Source organism: Carcharodon carcharias, chromosome 1 (assembly GCF_017639515.1).
Source record: "Carcharodon carcharias isolate sCarCar2 chromosome 1, sCarCar2.pri, whole genome shotgun sequence".
Lineage (NCBI taxonomy): Eukaryota > Metazoa > Chordata > Chondrichthyes > Lamniformes > Lamnidae > Carcharodon > Carcharodon carcharias.
The window spans coordinates 34261258-34281471 of NC_054467.1; the positions used below are offsets into that span (position 1 = coordinate 34261258).

Below are 20214 nucleotides of genomic sequence, written 5' to 3' on the forward strand. Positions count from 1 at the left end.
CATCACCTTAAACCAGCTTTTTTCACCCCTCTCCTAATATTCACTCAGTTCTGTTGAAGGGTCATGAGGACTTGAGACATCAACTCTTTTCTTCTCCACCAACGCTGCCAAACCTGCTGAGTTTTTCCAGGTAATTCTGTTTTTGTTTTGGATTTCCAGCATCCACAGTTTTTTGTTTTTATGGACTGTAAATAGCCTTACAGAATGCTTCTAATTGAATGAAATTGCTTGACTGATTGATTAGTTCCAAACACTTTTAATGATAGGTCTCAGAGATGGGTCCTTGTCAAAAGTTAATGGCTGAACATCACATTGTGTATGAATCCGCAATGATCACAGCAAGTAGTAAACATTCACACCAATGCCTTTGTCATATCAAAGCATAATAGGTAGTCTCTGTGATTTACAAAAATAACTAGCAGTAACCAAGTTTAATCTTGTGAGTGGCAAGAAAGAAACCATAAATACTCCATTGCTAATAATAATGCTTCATTTATTCATAACTTGTATGAAAAGATGTAGTGAGAAGTTACTGTTCCCGACCACATGTTCTTCTTGGTTCTTCACTGTTGTCAAATACTTAGGAGCAACAATTTTTCCAAATTCATTCATGGGATGTGGGCATCACTGGCTGGGCCAGCACTTATTGTCCATTGCCAGTTACCCTTGAGAAGGTGGTGGTGGGCTACCTTCTTGAACTGCTGCAGTCTGTGTGATGTAGGTACACGCACAATGCTGTTAGGGAAGGAGCCCAGGATTTTGACCCAGTGACAGTAAAGGAAAAGCGATATATTTCCAAGTCAGGATGGTGAGTGGCTTGGAGGGGAACTTCTAGGTGCTGGTGTTCCCATGTGTCTGCTGCCATTGTCCTTCTAGATAGTAGTGGTCGTGGGTTTGGAAGGTGCTGTCTGAGGAGTCTTGGCAAGTTCTTGCAGTGCAACTTGTAGATGGTACACACTGCTGCCAATGTGTGTGGAGGGAGTGAATGTGTGCTGATGGGGTGCCAATCAAGTGCGCCTCTCTGTCCTGGATGGTGTCAAGCTTCTTGAATGTTGTTGGAGCTGTACTCATCTAGGCAAGGGGAGAGTATTCCATTACACTCCTGACCTATGCCTTATAGATGGTGGAGAGGCTTTGGGGAGTCAGGAGATGAATCACTCACTGCAGGATTCCTAGCTTCTGACCTGCTCTTGTAGCCACAGTATTTATATGGCTAGTCCAGTTCTGTTTCTGGTCAATGGTAACCCCCAAGATGTTGATAGTGGGGGATTCAACTATGGTAATGCCATTGAATGTCAAGAGCCAATGGTTAGATTCTCTTGTTGAGATGGTCATTGCCTGACACTAGTGAAGCACCAATTTTACTTGCCACTTGACAGCCCAAGCCTGGATATTGTCCAGGACTTGCTGCATTTGGACGTGGACTGCTTCAGTATCTGAGGAGTCGCGAATGGTGCTGAATATTGTGCAATCTTCAGCAAATATCCCCACTCCTGACCTTATGAAGGAAGGAAGGTCATTGATGAAGCAACTGAAGATGGTTGGGCCTAGGGCATAACACCAGCATGGACCAGTTGGGCCAAGTAACCTTTTCTATACTGTAAATTCTATTTCATGTAATTCACACCCACAAAACCTCTCTAAAGTTAAGATTCTTTGAATATTCAAAATCATTTGATAAAACATCTCCTACTGGTTATGCTTCACAATTTTACTGCCACTGAGTATAAACCCATGCCATACAGGAAAGTGAAATACTGCAATGTCCGCCATAACATCCTGGAACAACAAACATCGCACCCACCATCAGACTTTATAGATAGCCTTGTGCACCTCCTGAATTGTGGGTTAAATTGTTCTGGAAAAATGTCTGAGTTCAAAAAGACTATACTCTCACTGCAGCTAAAAAAGAATATTTTCTAACTGCCCTTTTGTCACCAATATACAATATATTCCTACATAACAGATACCAAAGCAAAAGAAAAATAAATTACACCACAAGCAAAAATAAACATACATGTGGATATGACAGGAGAATAAAATAACATTCCAAAACTAATTGGTAAGGAAGAACCTGCTCCAAAGGGAACTAGATTTGGTACAGAATATCCTTTTATTAGTAGAAAATGTGAGGAATGCTTACAAAGCATTTACAAATATTTTCTACTTATCATGCTTTACAACATACAATATATTACAACATAATAAAGCATTCACTGTATGTAGTACAGCATTACACAGTGAAAGGGAGAAACAATTGCATTTTTAAAAATGAAATAATTTTTCTGCTAAGGAAATTTATTTTGAAACCCTTGCTTATTAATTTACAGTAATTAGTTTTGGCAGTGCCTAACAGGACTGAATATGTAAGCAAATGAAATATTCTTCTGTTTGAAATGAGTCAGTCTTGTTTAAGAAACTGTATTAAAAGGTTTTGGAGGAGGGCAACTTACCGAAAGAGTCAGGAACAACCCATTCAAGAACTCAGCTCAAAGTCCATGTTGGCTAATGATAAACATGCATTCAGCAGATGCCATATCTTTTACTTTGCTGGTCTGGTGAGCTTGTTTAACCAATACACTAGGATGAAACTTTAAATTCAAAAATTCAATGGAAAAATATAACACCATCTCTATAATTTATAAAATGTTAAATTTTTTGTGAAATTGTTAAAATAAGTTCTCACCAATTCTCTCCTTTTCCTTCCTGAGGGCATCAACATTAGTATTGCTTACCCTGGCACCTCAGTCTAGTGATCATGTCTTATGCGTGAACTTAGGTGGTGAGGGTTAGCAAGTTATTTGACTGTATGGGACATCACTTTTCAGCCTGGTCCTGTCCTCATCTTTAATTCACATATACTCTATGAAAAGGATTAACTTGCTTATGAAGAGGTATGGAAACTGATTTTTCAACTCCCTCTCTGAGGAGTGTTGAACCAATTTTAGTCATTCTAGTGCCACCCCAGCTGCTGAGATCAGCTAATAAAGCATAATTGAACCTAGGACATTGCTGTTTTGTATGGTTCAGTTGCCCACAGAAATTGGAGGATGTTTAAGAAAAAGGAATTTACAATGCAATGCAGTTTTCTCCTTCCCAATCAAGGCTCTCATCTTCAGGTAGTAGTTTAAGACAGGATACTGTAAATATTTATCACTACAATTTCTCCTTTAGTGATAAATTACTAAATCTACTTGCATGTATGCAAGTAGACTTTGTGCTATGATACTGAGCCATACAAGTTTATCTGTGGTCTGTCCCAAATGATCTGGGATAGTTTTAGGAATACAATTTCTCTCAGTGCCCTTAGGTGAGAGAGGGTGAGAAAGAAATGATTAGCCGAGGTTCCCATTCCAGATCATTATTTAGTAATCCCTGCTACAAAATTCATGTATGAACGTGAAATGAAAATAGGATCATGTACAGTTCTGATAGTCCATGTAGTCAACAATACTGAACATCTAGGCTCACACACAAAGTGACCATTTGGATGAAGGAGTGGAGAACTATTAAAAGTTTAATAAAATTGTAATGCTTTTCCAGCAGGAAACTTTTTTTAATCCTTGGGCTACCTATTATTTGGATAATATAATGTTTTGAGAATAATTACCTCACGAAATCTGTAAGTAATTAAACAATTATTGTGACTGAGTTGAAGGCAGTCAGTCTTGTTCAAGGGATATCATTGCTGTATTAGGCTTTTAAGCAGGCTCAGTTCTGAAGATAATCAGGCACAAACCATTCTAAAAACTTTGCTCAAGCAGCATGTTAACTGCTGATAAATGTCTATACAGCAGCACGTATTGTATCATTTACTGGGCAGTTTTGGTGGTGATGGGTGCAGGTGTTTGTTTAAACAAATACTTCAGGGGAAAGCCTCCATAATTATTCTATTTATATAAATGATACCCATGATACCTAATCCCACCATGGCAGTTGGTAGATCGCTGTATAAATTGACCCTAACTTTTAGCTAAAAAATCCAAAGTCTTTGTACCTACCGTCCACCCACCACTGAAGTCAAACTTGCCCTGGTGCAAATCTACTCACTGATAACACACCATTGAAGGCCGCTGTTTATCTCTTCCTGTCTGCGCATGTCAACATGTGATGTCAAGGCTACCACCTCACTGGCGCGCGCTGCGTTCCTGCCAATCCTGCCCTCTAAAATGGCAACATGTTATCAAGAAGAAACAGCAGATAGACAGCCAGTTCAAACTTAACGTCATTGAGATTGCAGAGCAGACAAATAATTGCGCAGCAGCTGGAGAATTTAAGATATCAAAGAACATCAGAGATTGGAGGAATTTCTCTACACATCTTAGATTCCATTTGCGCTTCTTTTGCAGGTGGGGTTGGCAGGAACAATTTCCAACGTGGCAACTTTACCATACGGCAGGATGAGAGATGGTGGATTTCAACCCTCCAAAACTATTACTTGTGCAAAAGTCGAACCCCTACTTTTTGGCTAAAATGTTAATCTTAGAAACTCGACTTTTACACGAGTATATATATTACTTCATTGGCTATAAAGCACTTGAAATGTCCGGTGTCGTAAAAGGCCCTATATAAATTCAAGTTTTTTTTTCACAATTACATAGGAAATGGGCCGCACTTAACTTCTTTTCCTCACAGAGTTTCAAACCCACCCTAATTTTTTGTATCTAAAAATCTCCCCTTGACATGCAACAAAATTACTATTGCTGAAACTCCACCATCAACATCCTAGGTGTTATAGTTAAGCAGAAACTTAACTGGGCCATATAAATACTGTGGCTGGAAGAGTGGGTCAGAGACTGAGAATCCTGCAGCACAATTTGGCCAAACCAGTGCAAAGCATAGTGGAATTTTAAGAGCAAATTATGTTCAGAGCAAAACGAATTGCCTTCATCTTTTGTGCTGGTTTAAAAAAACATGGTGTCCAAAGTTAGCCCCACCCATAAAGCTGGCCACATCTCCTGATCAAATTAATCACTGTGGTGAGTTTCCACTAATTGTGCCCATTTGGGTCTTTTTGGAGGCTGAGAGCTGATTCTTTTGGGCACACTTACACTAATGGGCACTTTTAGATGCTTCACCTCCTGTATCCCCAAAACTTGTCCACCATCTACAAGGCACAAGTCAGGAATGTGATGGAATGACCTCTGCCTGATGAGTGCAGCTCCAACAAGACTCAAGAAGCTCGATACCATCCAGGACAAAACATCTCTCTTAATTGGCACCCCAGCCATCTCAAACATTCTCTCCCACTGATGTATACTGGTACCAGTGTGCACCACTTATAAGATGCACTGCAGTAGCTCACCATTGATAGCACTTTCCAAACCTGCGACCTCTGCCACCTAGAACAGGATAGCAGATGCATATGGGAACACCACAATCTTTCCCCTCCAGATCACACACCTTCCCGATTCAATTATAGTCGAATATAATCGCTGTTTCTTAACCGTCTCTGAATCAAAATCCTGGAACTTCCTTCCTAACAGCACTGTGAGCACACCCACACCACATGGACAACACTGGCGCAAGAAGGAAACTCTCTATCACCTTCTCAAGTGCAACTAAGGCTGAGCAAAATACTGACCATGCCAGCAGTGTTCACATCCAATGAGCAAATAAAATAATTGAACGGATTTATAATATACAACTGCAACAATATACATGAAATTCCCAATGCTTAAAATTGAGATATTTTATATCAACCAGAACAAACTGTGACAAAGCCCTTGAATCCACAAATCTGCATCTATATAATGGTTAACATTAAAAATTAGGAGCAGAAGCAGGACATTTGGCCCCTCAAACCTGTTCTGCCATTCAAAAAGGTCATGGCTGATCTCACACTTGCCATCCCAACCCCTCCCCCCATAACCCTCAACTACCTTGACAATCAAAAATTGGAGGGAGTGAATATTTGAGATGGTTGGGGTGCCAACCATCAGCCTCGAATCTATTCAATGACCCAGCCTACACAGCTTTCTGGTGGTAGAGAATTTGAAAGTTTAATGACCTTCTAAGAGAAAAACATCCTCCTTCTCATCTTCATCTTAAATGGGAGACCCCTTATTTGTAAATGGTGCCCCCTAGTTCTAGACTCCCCCATGAGGGGAAGCATCCTCTCGCCATTTACTCTGTAAAGCCCCATTGGAAGCTTACATGTTTCAGTAAGATCACCTCTCATTCTTCTAAACTCCAATGAGTACAGGCCCCAACCTGCTCAATCTTTACTCATAAAACAACCCCTTCATCCCAGGAATCAATAAGTATAATTCCCCTTAAGTAAGGAGGCCAAAACTAAAAGGTAACCAGGCTTCTTTCTCAAAAAAAGCAAACTACTGCAGATGCTGGAAACCAGAAACAAAAACAGAAAATGCTGGAAAAACGCAGCAGATCTAGCAGCATCTGTGGAGAGAGAAACAGTTAGCGTTTCGAGGTCATAATGACCCTTTTTCAGAGTTCTGTTTCTCTCTCCACAGATGCTGCTAGACCTGCTGAGCTTTTCCAGCATTTTCTGTTTTTGCTTCACTCTCAAACTTGGAAATCTCTCCCCTAACTTTTACTACATAATATATTTTAAAGGAATCCTGTACCGATTTTTAAAAAAAACTTACACATTTTAATGTAAATCACATCAGTGAAACACAGCACGATTTTTTTGTCTTCAATATCCTCTCGATAATACCATACATACAGGTTTTATGTTAGAGCATTTTTTCTTTAATCTTGTCTGACTTAATCCATTGATATCGGTTGATTTCTTCTCGGGTTAAACTTTAAAAATCAGTGATCCCTAGACAACAAACAGTAACATTATATCTACCTCCCCCAATCAGTTCTCACGTCCTTATGGTTTGTCCGGAACATAGTATCAGGAACGCAGTTCCCTTCCTCTCAGTGGAGTGGAGTTGTTACACATCCTGCTGTCCCGTCGGCTTTAATGGGTTCGTCCGCCGAAGCTGTCACTTCCGATCATGAATTTGTTATTAAAAATAAATAAATCTGATTAAAGTCAGGAGATATTTCTGAAAAATGGCGGAGATTCAGGGTGAGGCGGATGAGAGAAGCCCCCTATTAAAGTCGGAGTCCGGCAGGTGAGTGATCGGAGGGCGGCAGAGTAGCTGCCGGTAAACATGCAGCAGCCAGAGACAGGGATAAGAGTGATGGCCATTCGGCAGGGCTGCTCTTTCATCTTACATACATCAACACAGTCCACACACATGTCTACACCTGATATAAAACCAGAAAATGGTCATACACCGCAGCATCTGGAAGAGAAAAGCAAACAGTCACATTTGGAATGTTAACCACCTGCCTTTTTCAGATGCTGACTGATTTTTTTTTTATTATCCTTATACCTGTGAGGAGACACTGCAACTTGCAGCAACTTCTAGAACGGATAACCAATTTTTTTCCCAGTCAGAAATCTTATTCAGGAATTGTTAGCAGTCTTCAGTTACAGTTGTAACAGAGGATTGTTAGTTTTCCAAGCCTGGGTGGTTTTAAAAGACAAGCTTTAATGTACATTGACTAATACAAGCATTGTTTTTTTTAAAAAATATGACTTCCAAAGTTAGCCATTAAATACAAAGCGAGTAATGCAACCTGTTTCCTTCATGAAGTCTCATTCAAGTTCACCAGACCTTTAACCTTCCTGGGTCATCGTTAATGCAAATGGACTCTATGTTTCCCAAGAGTGCTCTATTAGAGAAAAATGTCCCATTTTTGTGCCATTTAGCTTGGGTTGCACCTAAGCACAACATTATGTGTAGATGCGCATTTACAGAGGCCACACATTCAAGTGTTTACTCTGCTTTTAATCTTTCATCCTTCATCTCTGTTCTGCTGGGTTTGTTTATTATACATAGGCCGTGGCCTTACAGCCTTTCATAGTTCTAACTGACTTAGCAATATCTCAAAGCTATCTCTTGCTGTGATATGCCATCTCTTAGTAACTGCACCTCTATCTCGGTGACTGATTCACAAGACTTAGCCTGGTTTCTCCACATTGAATCCCTGGCTAAAATACCAAGACAAAGCCTGCTGGGACACCTTTGCCAATTAAACCACTTTAAAATATTCTCACAGGAATTGACACATAATCAGAATAGCTTCTAAATTGAGGTATGGCATGGTTTTCTGGTTTGTGTATGCATGATTATATAGCATTGGCTATTCTTTTCCATTCATGCAGAAGCACACTAATTTAAAAAAGAATCATTCTTGGGATATTGGCATTGTTGGTAAGGCTGGCATTTATTGCCCATTCCTAGTTGCCCTAAGAACGTGATAGTAGGACATCTTCTTGAACTGCTGTAGTCCATGTAATAGTTTTCATAGCAGTTTGATAGAAATGTGTGGCTTGCTGGTCCACTCCAGAGGACAGGGCAGTTAAAAGTCAATGATGTTCTTTTGGATTTAAGATGCACTATTTTCAAATGATATTTCACATTATCCTATGCATTCGTAACAGTTGGTTTTTTGAAATGCCTGATGAGAGACTCAGCTAAATGGCTGTTCACAAAGAAAGAATAATTTATCTTAATAGCTTAGATTTTTCAATTGTAATGGATAAAATTAATGGGTTACTGTGATCATGACAATCTAAAATCCAAGGCAATGTCTCCACACTGTAACCATAAATGAATGAAATTAAAATGTTCCTTTCAAAATTTTAAGGTACAATTCTCAATTTAATTGTGTCTTATAATATTAGAACCTACTACATGCTGCAGCATGAGGAAATAACTGCGTAGTTTGGAAATATTTAATGTCTCTGTTCTGCAGCTACCTTTATAAGTTCTATTTCAAATGTAAGTTCTATTTCAAATGTAATGGATATATTCTGAAAATATTGGGTATAATCTGAAAATATTAGGCATATGTTTGCTTTTAATTTCAGAATTTTTGGTTGAAAAATTACCCAATTCTGTTTCTCAAATTATCTTGCCTGGAATGAGATACTCGAAATGCAAAGTTTAACTACTCTATCCAGACTAGTATGTACAAAATAATTGATTTGGGGTAGATATTCTCTAATTGACTATCTTGATAAAAACAAAATATAGTTCTTAATGTTTCAAGAGGATAATGTAAATATAGTGCATTCACTATCTGGGTTATCAGTTGAATTTGCCATGCAGATTCATCATTTCATCCTATCTAGACATTGCAAAGTTCTTTAGATTATTCATGTGCTGAGCTTACCACATTCCCAAACCTGTTAGTCTTTGATCTTTTGTCAGTTAGAGGTTGTTGCTTCTTACTTCAATTTGCATTAGTATACCTTGTCCCCATTCCAGCAGGTATAATTTCCATTCAGTCATCATCCTTTCTGGTGCCATTGCCATTTTACAGGCTTAACTCCTCCCCCCCCGGAAACTAATGCTCAATTTGGGTTCTGTCTGGAACACTCAGTTCCTGAGCTCATTGCAGCCTAGGTCCAAACATGGACAGAAGAGTTTAACTCAAGAGGTAAAGTGAGAGTGGCTGCCCTTGACATCAAGGTAGCATTTGACCAAATGTGGCATCAAGGAGCCTTGGAAAAAAATTGGTCAATGGGAATCAGGGGAAAACTCTACACTGGTTGGAGTCATACCTAGCACAAAGGAAAATGGTTGTGGTAGTTGGTGACCAATTATCTCTGCCCTAGGACATTATTGTAAGAGTTCCTCAGGATAATGTCTTAAGCCCAACCATCTTCAGCTGCTTCATCAATGACCTTCCCTCCATCATAAGTTCAGAAGTGGGGATGTTCACTGATGATTGCACAGTGCTCAATACCATTCGTGACTCCTCAGATACTGAAGCAGTCCTGTCCATATGCAGTAAGACCTGAACCACACTCAGTCTTGGGCTGATAAGTGAGAAGTAACATTCATGCCACACAAGTGCCAGGCAATGTCCAACTCCAACAAAAAATAATCTAACCATCTCTCTTTACATTTAATGACATTACCATCACTGAATCACCCGCCATCAACATCCTGGGCATTACCATTGACCAGAAAATTAACTGGATCAGCCGTATAAAGGCACAAATCAGGAGAGTTATAGAATATTCTCCACTTTCCTAGATGGGTGCAACACTCAAGAAGCTTGACACCATTCAAGACTAAGCAGTCAGCTTGATTAGCATCCCATCCACCACCTTAAACGTTCACTCCCTCCACCACTGAGACACAGTAATAACAGTGTAAAGAATTTACAAGATGCACTGCAGCAATGTGCCAAGCCTCCTTCGAAACCACCTCCCAAACCTGTGAACTCTACCGCCTGGAAGGACAAGGGTAGCGTTCGCATGGGAATGCCACCACCAGCAAGTTCTGCTCAAAGCCACAGACCAGCCTGACTTGTAACTATATCACCGTTCCTTCACTTCAGATTGAGCTGAATCAGCACCATGAAACACCCTTCCTAACAACACTGTGGGTGTACCTACACCAGTTGCATGGTAGTGGTTCAAGAGGTGGCTCACCACCATCTTCTCAAGGACAGTCAGGGGTGGGCAACAAATGCTGGCCTTTCCAGTGATGCTCACATTCCATGAAAGAAGCTTTCACAAACTTGCCCTACCCTCTACCTACTAGCTGGATTTCCTATTCAAAAGTACCCTCCCTCCACTAGGTCGATTTTTCATTCAAGCCACCCTTTCGCTCAATCTCTAGTTCACAGCAACCCCCCCAGTTTGAATTCCCTCTCACAGGACCACTTCATTGCCATGTTGGCTGAATTTCTACTTCCTCAGCACCCACCTCTCCACTTCACTACCCCTCAACCTTGGCTGAATTTTATGGTCATTTACCACACGTTGAGAAGATTTCCCAGGCAGAGGCAGTTTGCTGAAAAGCACCTCCTCCTGTGTCCTTTGTTTCCTCTCTCCTCATCTTCCTTTCCTTTCTGCCCCCTCTTCACCTCATTCTCTCCCCCACTTCTTTCCCTACACCTATCTACTTTCCCTTTACTCCTCCTTCAGCCTCTCCACCTGCTTCACATCCTTTCATTCTTCATCCTCGCTCGCTTCCTGCTATCTTACGTCCTCTATTATTCCCTCCTCGCCATCCTCCACCTTTTCACTTGCTTTCCTTCTCACTCCTCCCCTTTCCTTCCACCCCCTCTCCACATATGCTTCCCTTTTTTTCTCTCCCATCATCTACCTCCTTCCCTTCCATCATCCTAACATATCCCTTCCATCCTCTAAACCATCTCTTCCATTTTCATACCCATCTCCTTCCCTCTATTCTTCTATCTCCCATTTCCCCTTTCACCTTTCTCAAACTCCTCCCTATTTGTATAATAAAAGCAAAATACTGTGGATGCTGGAGATCTGAAATAAAACAGAAAGTGTTGGAAAACCTGAGCAGGTGTGGCAGCATCTATGGAGAAACAGAGTTAACATTTCGAGTCCAATATGACTCTTCTTTGGAACTGAAGAGAGATAGAAAATGGTGGGTTTTATGCTTTTGGAAAAGGAATGGCGGCGGGAGGTAGGGTCAGGTGGAACAAAAGGGAAGATCAGAGATAGGTTAGAGGGTGGAAAGATTAAATTACAAAGATGATATGGAACAAAAGGCAAAGGGAGTGGTAATGGTTGTAGTAAATAAACAAAGCTCTTCCGCATTAACTTCTCTTCTCTTTCTCTGTCCCTACTTATCCTTTTTTCCTCCCTCCCTCAATAATCCCATTCCCCTCCTCCAATTCTTTCCTCCCCACCATTAATCCTCTTCACCCATCACCTCACCATCCCATCTCTCTGTTCACCACCTTGGCCTAATTATTTCTCCCGCCCTTTAACTCCTTTTGAGTTGAATACTACCCAGGGTTTTGACTCCCCTTACACAATGCTTCTGATTTTTGTCAAATTTCTGTTTAGGTATTTCCCATCCCATAATACCCTAGGCTGCAAGATCTGAATGTTACCAGCACAGCCACAATGCACTGCATTATGCTCTATGCTTTTTTGCTTTCAGACAGGTCACTCTTGAGCTCTTATAGAGTACTGTTTATTTTACTCATTCTGTGAAAGCTGCATTTTCCTTCAACAGGTTTGTGAACGACAACAATAGCTTTTAAACTGGCTTTAAAGACCATCCCAGCTTGCACTACATATGTGGAGTAAATAGGCTTAGTTGGCTTGAATATTACACTCAAGTCTGCACATCCAGCTTATTTAAATGTGTTTTTCATAGAACATTGTAGTTTGGAAAATAAGCTATGGTAATTAATCTTGCATATATCCCACCTTTTCTTATTGACACATCTACCAGGTCAATATTAAATAAATAAAAATACCATGGTTCCACCATGACCCAGTGATTCTGCACACTGACTCCACAGGAGTATTTGAGATTGAAAGCTGCCTGCATGCATATGGCTACATAGGTGAACGGTTACCGTAAAATGTAATATTGCTTATTTTGTAAAAAAAAAAAAAATTTCTTGTTATGAACAGTGTTCCTTTCAACACCTCCTAGATATCAACAATGTCCAGTGTCCAAATTTCAGGGGAAAAAACTGTTTAGTTGGCAGTGAATCTGTCTGGTAAGTAGTGTGGTTTGGCTTCCTTTTGGTCCAGATGTGCCAGCTACTTAAAATTAATTATAAATTGGTCTCGTTTACATTAAAGCTGCTTTGCAGTGTACAGTTTGGATTAAACATACAGCATTATGGTTGCCAATCCAGCTGATGCTAGATCCAGTTTTTGAACTAAGGCACAACCATGGTGCAACAGAAACTAGTGTTAACATAGGGATTTAGTTACATTCGTAGCTCCGTGTAACTTTAGTATTTAAAGCTTACTGCAAATGCATTTGGATTTTTAAAATTTTATTTTCAAATTTCCCCTAGCCCTGATTTTTGGTGCTATACTATATTTTTCCAACAGTAGGTGGGGGGGGGGGGCTATAATCTGACATCTGGAATTTTCTGTGAGAACTCAATCCAGAAGTTGCACACAAAATCATGCTAATTTGTGTGGCCATTTTGCCGATGCCTATATATGTGTTTTTCCTTACAATTCTCGTTCACATTTGCCAGAACCTAAAAATGGGTATAAATGAACAAGAATCAATGTAAAGAATTGATAAAAATACTGAACTCACAACATAAATTCCTTTTTAACATAAGAAAACTAAAATTTCAAGCTATATGACTATTATTCAGGCAAATTAGGCACAATGGTGTGGAGCTTTTTGCTGAGTTGTGCTAGATTTTTCAGTGTAATTTGTCCAAAATCGGCAAAAACGGCCTAAATGATTTCAGAATTTTAAGTGCAAATTGTGTTTTGAACAAATCCACGTCTTCTGCGCTCACTTAAGAAACGACAAGCTAGAAGCTGATGTTGCCCAAAAAAATGGCTACACTGCCAGATCAGAATAATCACCTTTGTGAGCTTCCTCTAATTACTTCTGTTTGCAGGCCTTCAAGGAGGCTCTGAAAGTTAAGCTTTTTTTAGGCTCAGGGCCTAATAAGCAAGTTTTAAAAGCTTTTTTAAATTTTCCTAAGAAATTGATGATTTTATGCCAGTGAAGCGAGTAAATGGTTCTGAATAGTTTTTTTACAAGTCATATTTAGTTATTTAAAATTCAGTTGCTTGCAGGTGATGGGCTAGATGCTCAGGCCAGAATTTTCCGGCCCTGGCATCAGATGTCATGGCAGGCGGAGGGTGGTGGGAGTGACAATATAGCGAGATGGCCAAAAGTCGGGGTTACGTCGTCGTGAAACCAGTTTGCCATGGTCCGCTCCACCCATTCAATGGCGGGCGGTGTTTCCTGCCGCCACACAACGGGAAGTTATTTTAGTACCTTTGTATCTAATCATTAGCCCTGCTCACTGGAATCAACCCCCCACATCAAATTTACTGCCCACGTCGGTGTGCTTCACAACTGCCTTTAAAAGGAGTGCACCTGGCGACGTGAACTTCGAGGGGAACTCGGAGTTGAGTGCACAAAATGTTGCACAGCGCTCGTGAGCAGCATCCGCAGGATACAAAGGAAAAGGCACTGTGTATTTGCGGGGTGCACAGGCAAGTTGCTTTTAGTCTGCTGGCTTTCAGTGTGGTGTTGGGCCAAGAGCTCCAATGCTGGTCAGACCGGTGGTGGTGGTGGTGGTGGTGGTGGTGGGTGGGTGGGTGGGTGGGGGGTGTGGGGGGGTGGGGGGGGGGGGGGGGGGGGGGGGGGGGGGGTGGTTGGTGGTGGCCAGGGATGTGAGAGGCATAGTAACACAGGTAGAATGAAGAAAATACTCAAGCACATGTCTTGGGGGTTAGTTGGGGAGAGGGGGGTGTGGGGGGTGTTGCGGTGGTGAAGGATGATTCGGAAAAGCTTGTGAGAAGTGAGCGTTCTTCCACAGCAGAGACCGTTCAGCTTCATGCTTGGAGTTGGGCCCCTGAGGTTTTTCTGCCCGCTCAAGCAACACAAAACATGAAAATGCTACAAAATGCTCCAGAATTTTTCACCCCTCGGGCACAGACTGTAAATTAATGTGTGTTATAAGAGGCAGTAGAGCAATTGGCTGATTAGGCAGGTTGTAGAATCCCCTTACTAAAGTGGCCATGGTGCAGTCACTGGTGGAGGTACATACAGCCCCTTGCAATGTTGTTATTAAGGTTTGGACCAGTATCTGTTATGTTCAAGCTAACAGCGCATCTTTGCAGTGCGAGTTAGGAGAATGCCTGCACTTGAGCTGAGAGCACAGCATTCAGTCCAATGGGCAAAGCTGCCGCCAATCGGTCAAGTGGAGTGGGGCGGAGATAGGTGGGGTTTCGGACAGCCAATGAGTGCACTACACACTGGCCAGCACTCTCCTGCATGCGTGAAGGGGCCTTCAGACTTAACCAAGAGAGAGTCTTAGTACACTCATGCTAAACCACGCATCTCTTTGATCCTGCAGAAGGAGAACATCAGGATCATGGAGCCTAGTGATTTAGCCGTATGCCTCATGGCATACAGAGAGCAGAGAAGAAGAAGAAAGCAGCGGAGGAGCCTGGCTTGGCAAAGGGAGGAGCACCTCTCTCAAAATGAAGACGCAGAAGGGCCTGTTGTGCACGCAGCTGAAGATCCACAGTAAACTGTCGCTTCCAGGTGCCTTGCTAGACTTAGGAGCTATAAACAGTGCCTGTCATTCCTGCAGACGTCGAACACTGCGCATGTCTAGGGAACTGGTCGGTCAGATATGCCACCTGTTGTAGGATTTGGCACTACAGGGACATGGAAGGTATCCACTGCCAGTGGCTGTGAAAGTAACCACGGCGCTCAATTTTTACACCAGTGGCTGTTTCCAGGGCTCCATAGGTGACCTATGCAGGATCTCGCAAGCTTCCACGCACAAGTGTATCCAGGAGGTCACAGACGCCATCTTTGCCAAGGCACAGAATGTTCTGCATTTTGCACAGGATCAGGAAAGTCAGGAAGCAAGAGCGCTGGGATTTGTGCAGAAATCAGATTTTCAACATGTGCAGGGTACCATTGACTGCACTCACGTGGTGCTTAGAGCTTCATGTCAACTACGTCAACTGCAAGGGTTTCCATTCGCTGAATGTTCAGCTGGTGTGTGACCACCACAAATGCATCCTGCAAGTCTGCGCATGATTCCCAGGGAGCATCCACGACTCCTATACCCTTACCAGGTCTTGGATCCCTGACATCTTCTGGGTCCAGAGAGACTGCAGGGTTGGCTCCTCGGCGACAGGGGCTACCCACAGAGGAGTGGCTGATGACGCCCGTTTGGCAGCCTCAGACTGCAGCAGAGCAATGGTACAATGCTCATGCCGCGACCTGGACTTTGGTGGACCAAACGATAGGTATTTTGAAAATGAGGTTCCAGTGCCTCGTTAGGTCCGGTGGAGCACTGCAGTACAGTCTCCAGAGGGTGCCACACATCATGCTTGCTGCACGCTGCACAACCTGGTGCAACAAGTTGGGGAAGCACCTGGCTGAGGAGGATATGGATGCATGTTTCTTCCAATGAGGAGGACATCGAAGGGGATGATGATGATAATGAGGCCCTTGAAGGCGAGGATGCCGACGATGAGGCCATTGTACTGGCCAGGCGAGCCAGGCCCTCATAGCTGTACAATTTGTGGAGGATGATGATGAGATACAGTGAGGACAGTCCTGACATCCTCACCTTGCATCTGAACTTTTGACTCCTGTGTGGCCGATGGCAGCGCACATACCCTCAGTGCTCAGGCTCATGTCAAGGAGATGCAACAGAGGCCCTAACAGTCTCTAGATTCCAGGAGGATGATGACAACATGCAGTGAGGTTACTCTGTAGATCTTCACATTGCCTCTGTGAATGCCTGAATCCTTTCTGGCTGAGGACAGTTCATTTGTGCTCTGCGATCAGGGTCAAATCATGGAGATGCAGTCTTGAACTTTAAATGCACTTGATCCTTTGTCAGCTTTCAGCACCTGACCCCTTCAGAAGCACATCGTCACCGGTCACAGATGCTGAAGAGATGGTGGGCAGCCCCACCTCAAAGGTGCTGAGAGCACACAAAGAGAATGACAAAACTCCGTGATGCCTGCCCGTCACATTCTGGCTGCAATAACAAGCACCATCGAGGCGCAGGCTTCACTAATATGTCCAGTGGGTGTGAAATTGGACTATCTCTTTGGTCTGAAGGTTACACACTGCACAGGGCAGATACCCTGGACTCAGACACCTGCCTTTATTTTGTGCAGAAAACAACGTTTCACGTTTGAGTGAGATGAACACTGCTCATCATAACATGGAGCTATAGGCAAGGAGACATTCTTGGGAGTTTATTTGCAATATTGAACATTAAATACAAGTGATTAACACCTGTACCCAGGCTGTGCAACTATATCTTCTTAACCTTCCTAACCCTGCCACTATGTCTTGGTGCTCCCCAACATGCACAGCAAAGGTGGAGGCAGCCTGCTGACTGCTACGGGCTGTCTGTGATGACCTTTGTGGGCGTCCTCTGGAGAGCCAAGACCTGGAGGGGCCCAGCCTGCTTCTGGGGTCCAGCTGTGTGGCAGTGGCACGCTACCCGGCTTGTGGAGTTGGAGCTGCTGGGGTCACAGGTAGAGGGGATTCGTATGGACTGGACATTCCCGGAGTCATCTGGGTGGATGGCCCTAGGGTGTGCACCTGCTGACCCTCCTGCCCATGAGTGCCCGAGGGACCCTGGCTGACTCCTTGAGGAAAAGGGGAAGCTAGAGCGAGATCAATCTGGTCCCACCCCTTTCACACTGACGCTGTTGGAGGTCAACAATGGCGTCAGCAATGGTGTTCAGCGTGCGCAGCCCTGCAGGACTGATGTCCTGGACCAAGGTCTCCATGGCGGCCGCCATCCTAACGGTGTTGACCTCAGTGCATTGGCGTGCTGGCACTATCATCTCAGAGTGAAGGTGGACGGACTCCTCCATCAATCCTTGCAATCTGAGAAGTACAGCAGACATCCTTTCCTGATGTTCCTGAGCTTGCCTTTGCAGCTCCAGCAACTGAGGTATGAGCAAGTCCAGAGGCTCGTCACCGAACTCGGACTCAGCAGATTTCTAGCCTCCAGCAGTCCTCTGAGTGCCGGAAACTTGGGAAGTCCCTGCCACCGCTTGCTTGGATCAGACAGTGCGATATGCTCATCAGATTGTGATCCTGAGGTTACACTAGAACTAGGTCCCCCCGAGGTGTGTGTCTCTGCATTGGTGGAGAGTGTGGGTGAACATTGTGACGGGCCTTTTGGGCTTGACTCAAGGACCTAGGTTGTGGATCCCCCGGGCTGCTTCCCAGATGTACCTGCGGAAGCAAGGAGAGATAATTAGTGCATGGCAGGGGACTGCGGAATAGGGAACTCACTCTCTGCCTGGTTGTCTGATGGATGTTGTATTGCTGGATCCTCACTTGGTTGAGCACCACCAACCTGACCATCAGCGCAGGAACGGTCCAGACCATCACTGGCCAGTTGGATGACTTTATTTTCAAAGTCTGTGAGGACTTTGACGTCGGGTATTTCTCCACCAGTCAGTGGCCTCTCCCTTTTGTTATGTGCCAGCTTGTCCTGCATGAAGACAGATGGAGAGAGTGTAAGCAGGACGCCTGCTAGACCAGATGATAAGGATGCCTGGCAAGTGTGGGTGGTGAGTGGTGCCATGGATGGGATGAGAACATTATCCGCAGGGCAAATTAAGAGGTGTGTGAGAGTGAATGGTGATGTTCATTGAACTGCCAGTGAGTGAGATCCCTGTGGATGTGTGATGCGTTTGTGAGTGTGTGAGTTGAGAGTGATGAGAAGAGTGACTTACCCTGGTGGAACGGAGGAGATCATTCATCCTCTTTTGGCACTGGGTGGCTGTCCTCTTTTGCAGGGCGTAAGCACTGACCACTGCTGCGACTGCCTCCCATGCTGGATTTGTCACCTTGCTTGTTGGTCTTTGCCCAAAGCAGGGGTGGAGGAATCACGGCGGGCCTCCACTGCCTCCAATAGGCACGTAAGGAAGGCGTCGTTAAATTTGGGGGCAACATGTTTCCTCCCTTTGGCAGCAATGACTTTGCAGCAGCTTCCAATCCCTTAGAGAGTGCTAGCTCTGTGCAGGGGCACCCTTTAAATAAGGCATCCTGTTACTGAAGACATGAGGTGATGGCAGGGCAGTTGAATCAGAGGCTCCCCTGCCAGCGATCCGGCGTGTTTCCCGAGAATGCATTACTTATGAGGCAGGACGGGTCGAAAATGGGATGACATAGCGCGAAAACACACTCAAGCGGCCAGCGAGTAAATGTCCTTTCTCCCGCCTGCTACCAGGGTTTGTGCAGATCTGGGACGATTCCGCCCTCTGGTTAAAAATGCTTAATTTTTGTGATAAACCCATTTTCAGATATATTCATTAAACTTGTGCCATGCAACCACTTTTTAATATATCAAGGAATATTTTGCAAATTTTTAAAGAAAAATTATGTTACAAAAAACTGTTCATAGCTGATATGAGTTTGGCAATATGCAGATAAATTTGAGCAGAAACATGAGAGAAAAAACTACTTTGCGAAACTAGTGCGAATTTGAGCGTAGTTCTGATCACAGCTTTCACTCTTGGCCAGCATGTTTAAGAAGATGCAATCGTACAAATTTTTCAATTTTGAATGTGACTTATGCTGGGTGCAATAATAATGAATTCAAAGAAAAAGAAATTGTAGTACCGGACTCAACGAGATTTATTTTTAAATTGCTCAAAAATATAAATAAAACACCTTAAAAATGACTGTTACCTGCTGCATGTAAAATCCTGGGGTTACTTTTGCACCCAGTTTGAATCAGCATAATTGCAGAAAGTTTGAATGATTTGTTCTTTTGCTTGGAAGTGGAGCCATTATGACAAGGTGACAAGGTGTGGGAAGGGATCAATAGACTTGCATAAAAGAACAAAGAACAAGCATAATATTGTGGAAAATACTTGCACCTGCATCTCATTGATCTTTCATGGCAACTATTTGAACATTCCTCAATTATTTCTATCTTTGGGTTCAATACACGAATCTTCAAGCTCAAAGTTCGTTGTTGACTCGGCCATGTCATAGTGCCACCTACAGGTATTGCAGGAACATGAAGACACAATGGAGGAGAAATTTGTTCATGGAAGCAGTGCTACATAGACATACGTCAATCCACCAGGGGAGGTGGTGTGTGAGCCTCTACGTGCACAGTTTGTGCACTCTTCATGATTAATATCATTGAAGAACGCTTCACTGGCAATCAGGTACTGGCTTGCGGCACTGCCTCCATTGGTGAATCAGCGTAAGTCTGCATAATGACCCTATGTGAGCAAATCTTTTCCCCAGTGCATTTTCTCATTCTTATTGAGTGACAGGGCAGTTTTCAATGCATGTTGAGATGAAATGTGGCGTCCCACTTAGACCCCCCAACCCTCCAACTGCCTCTGTGTGCTCTGGCCATTACCAAACAAACTGTCCTGCTACCTATTCCTGGTGTTGGATGGGACCAGACATCCATTGCGACTATCCTTACAGCTAGCTTTTGCATGCCTTGTGCATTTCCTCCTCCCTGCCAAACAACCTCACTGGCCTTGGACATTTTATTTTATAAGTGTGGTGTCTCATTCCTTCAGTATTTAGTTAGTGTTGGACATATATTTTTTGTCTCTCTCTTTTTCTCTCAATTTGATCTTTCTTCCCAATCATTATTTCACTTTATGTACATGATTTAAATCTAATTTATACTTTCTGGTTTGCAGTTTGCATG

The 20214-nt window shown here is 43.1% G+C and overlaps 2 protein-coding genes across 6 annotated transcripts in view; one reads left to right on the plus strand and one right to left on the minus strand.

Moving 5' to 3' along the window:
• The window catches only part of abhd18 (abhydrolase domain containing 18), a 135390-nt gene extending 128509 nt beyond the window's left edge, over positions 1 to 6881 (minus strand). The window contains exon 1 of one of the 3 annotated variants that reach the window (XM_041197519.1): positions 6821 to 6881. The gene's annotated coding sequence lies outside the window, so the exon portion shown is untranslated. The other 2 variants (XM_041197510.1, XM_041197527.1) reach the window with 2 other exon arrangements.
• A 52-nt stretch (positions 6882 to 6933) lies between these two features.
• mfsd8 (major facilitator superfamily domain containing 8) overlaps positions 6934 to 20214 on the plus strand; it is a 58411-nt gene continuing 45130 nt past the window's right edge. For 2 of the 3 annotated variants that reach the window (XM_041200244.1, XM_041200256.1), the window contains exon 1: positions 6934 to 7091. In XM_041200244.1, coding sequence (XP_041056178.1) covers positions 7030 to 7091 — 62 coding nt within the window. In that variant the 5' untranslated portion in view covers positions 6934 to 7029. Of the gene's footprint in view, positions 7092 to 12470; positions 12538 to 20214 lie in introns of all 3 variants that reach the window. The other variant, XM_041200249.1, reaches the window with a different exon arrangement.